Raw genomic sequence first — 2,488 nt, forward strand, 5'->3', positions numbered from 1 at the left:
ACCATTTAAAGTCACATTACATTGAACGGACTACCATTCATCATGAAGTAAGTACAACTACACAAGTAAAATGGAGAACTGGACAGAACTCTTTTTAATTATGTCACTGATGTGTCTCAAACTGATTAACGTAGGTACAAAACACCACTTATTTGTAATGCAGAGAATTCGGATAATGCCTTGATATGCCATGCTGTTTATGTAAACAGATCGATTTCAATCTTTTCTACCCTCAGCTTTCAAGTTACATAGGATTTTGAGCTATTTAAACAATATTAACTCAAAAAGGGAAAGAAAAGTAATAATCAATGCTGAGTTCTTCCAGTAGATCTGAAGCAATATAAACTAAATTATAATCATTACTCATGAAGGAAATATTGATACCATTGGAAATTTCATATAGGGTTCAGCAAATCAAGACTGTAGGACAAATCCTGCCTCCCACTTATTTCCGTTCAGCCTGAGAGCTAAGAATGGATTTTACATTTTTAAACGGCTGAAAAATCAAACAGAGAATATTTCATGATATGTGAAAGATGAGATTTAAATTTCAGTATTCATAAACAAAGTTTCACTGGAACACAGCCACAGCTCTTTGTTCACATATTGTGTAGGCCTGCTTTCCTGCTGGAGTCGAGTAGTTTCAAGAGAGATCATTTGGCCCCCAAAGTCTAAAATATCTACTATCTGGACTTGTTCAGAAAAAGATTGCCGACTCTGCTTTGGTACGCTGATTTCTCCAAATTTTGTCAGCATCAGTATTAAGTCAAGAAGAAAAAAATGTGTAGATTCTCCATCTCTCCTTTAGACCTACTTGTCCCCTGGCCCCAGAGCAGTTTCAAGGCTCTAACCTCTGGGCCTATAAGGCTCTGTTGGGTAGGAAATAGCATCAGAAGGTCTTGGGACTCACTCCCTACACATGGACTGCTACCTATTTTCCTTGCAATAAATCAACTGTGGTATTATTTCCTTGTTCATGACACCACACTCATTCTGTGTATTATTGTAAATAACCTCTTCAGAAGGCAGACTCTTTGGTTCATAATGACAGCACATATTTTTCTCAGGGTTTATTTTGTTTACATCCTTAGAGTATCTTTAGTTACACGCTTATGTTAATAGGGTAATTTAAATAGGGTAATAGAAAAAGACAAAATCCATAAAGTGATATTACAGATTAAACGACTTGCCATGTAGAACAGATTAAGTACTAACACTCATAAGCAAAACTACCGCTGGTTTCACATTAATTTAGATTTGAAGAGAAAATGGTGCTCAATCATGAATTATGCCTGGAGAAAAAGGGATTGGGCTCATTTATTGAATGAAACCTGGGGAGCTGTATTCTAGTGCATTACACAGAAGCAAAAATAATTAATCCACATGTGCTGCATCTTTCAGTCTCTGTAGAGTCTAGGTAAGAATTTGGGACCTGAATCCTTTAAAAAAGAGATGTTCCTGGCTGAGTAGACACCATGATCAAAGCTCACTCTCCTGAGTTGAAAATATTTATGGGCAAGAAATTATCATTGAAATTAAATGGTGGTAGACATGTCCAAGGAATATTGTGGGGGTTTGATCCATTTATGAATCTTGTGATAGGTGAATGTGTGGAGATGGCAGCTGGTGGGCCACAGAACAATACTGGAATGGTGGTAATATGAGGAAATAGTGGCATCATGTTAGAAGCCTTAGAATGACTATAAACAATGGGTGTGTTCATCAGAAGAAATCAACTGCTTCCACATGTCCTCTCTCCAAAGCACCTGTTTTACTACAATATAAAAATCAGGTCATACGCATTTTCATATTGAACTTTTTTATTAAACTTTTGTAATAGTAAAAAAAAAAAAAAAAAGAGCACACGCACGAGAGAGAGGTTTTCCTGGATTCCTAGGAAACTACATCAGCAATCTTTAAATCTCTCTTTTTGGCCCTATTTGATAATGTTCTGACTTATTTATCCTATGAAAATATTTGTAATTTATAATATCATTATTATTTTCTTCAGGGGTTAACTATCAAAAGAATTACTTTTGAAATGCTTTATTAGTGTGGGCCATATAGGCAATAAATAAATGTTAAATGACTAAATGTGACATGTATAATTTTTTAAACAAAGGAGGAGAAAGTGAATACTAACTGTTGCTATCTTGTTCTAAAATGGAGCTAGAAGAATACTCATTTCAGTTCTGTAGACAGAGAGGCAGAGAAGCAGAGGTAGAGCAAGAGACACACAAAGAGACAGACAGAGAAAGACACACAGAAAACATAGTGAGACAGAGAGAGACAGAGACAGGGAAAGAGAGGGAGACAGAGAGACAGACAGAAAGACACACAGAGCAGTATAGACAGAGACAGGGAGACAGAGACAGAGAGAGGGAGACAGAGGGAGACAGAGATATGGAGAGAGACAGAGAGATGGAGAGAGACTGAGGCAGGGGTAGAGGCAGGGGTAGAGGGGAGAAGCAGGGGAAGAAGGGAGGGG

At 37.2% G+C, this 2,488-nt stretch overlaps 1 protein-coding gene across 1 annotated transcript; it reads left to right on the plus strand.

Annotated features, from left to right (window-relative positions):
- The first annotated feature begins 1,475 nt into the window (after nt 1-1,475).
- Nucleotides 1,476-1,664, plus strand: LOC121104228 (small nuclear ribonucleoprotein G-like). The gene has a single exon (XM_040636591.1). It carries the CDS (start codon nt 1,476-1,478, stop codon nt 1,662-1,664), a length of 189 nt encoding a protein of 62 aa, XP_040492525.1.
- The last annotated feature ends 824 nt before the right edge of the window (nt 1,665-2,488 follow it).

The sequence above is a fragment of the Ursus maritimus genome, unplaced genomic scaffold, assembly GCF_017311325.1.
Source record: "Ursus maritimus isolate PB19 unplaced genomic scaffold, ASM1731132v1 scaffold_20, whole genome shotgun sequence".
In the NCBI taxonomy this organism is placed as follows: Eukaryota; Metazoa; Chordata; class Mammalia; order Carnivora; family Ursidae; genus Ursus; species Ursus maritimus.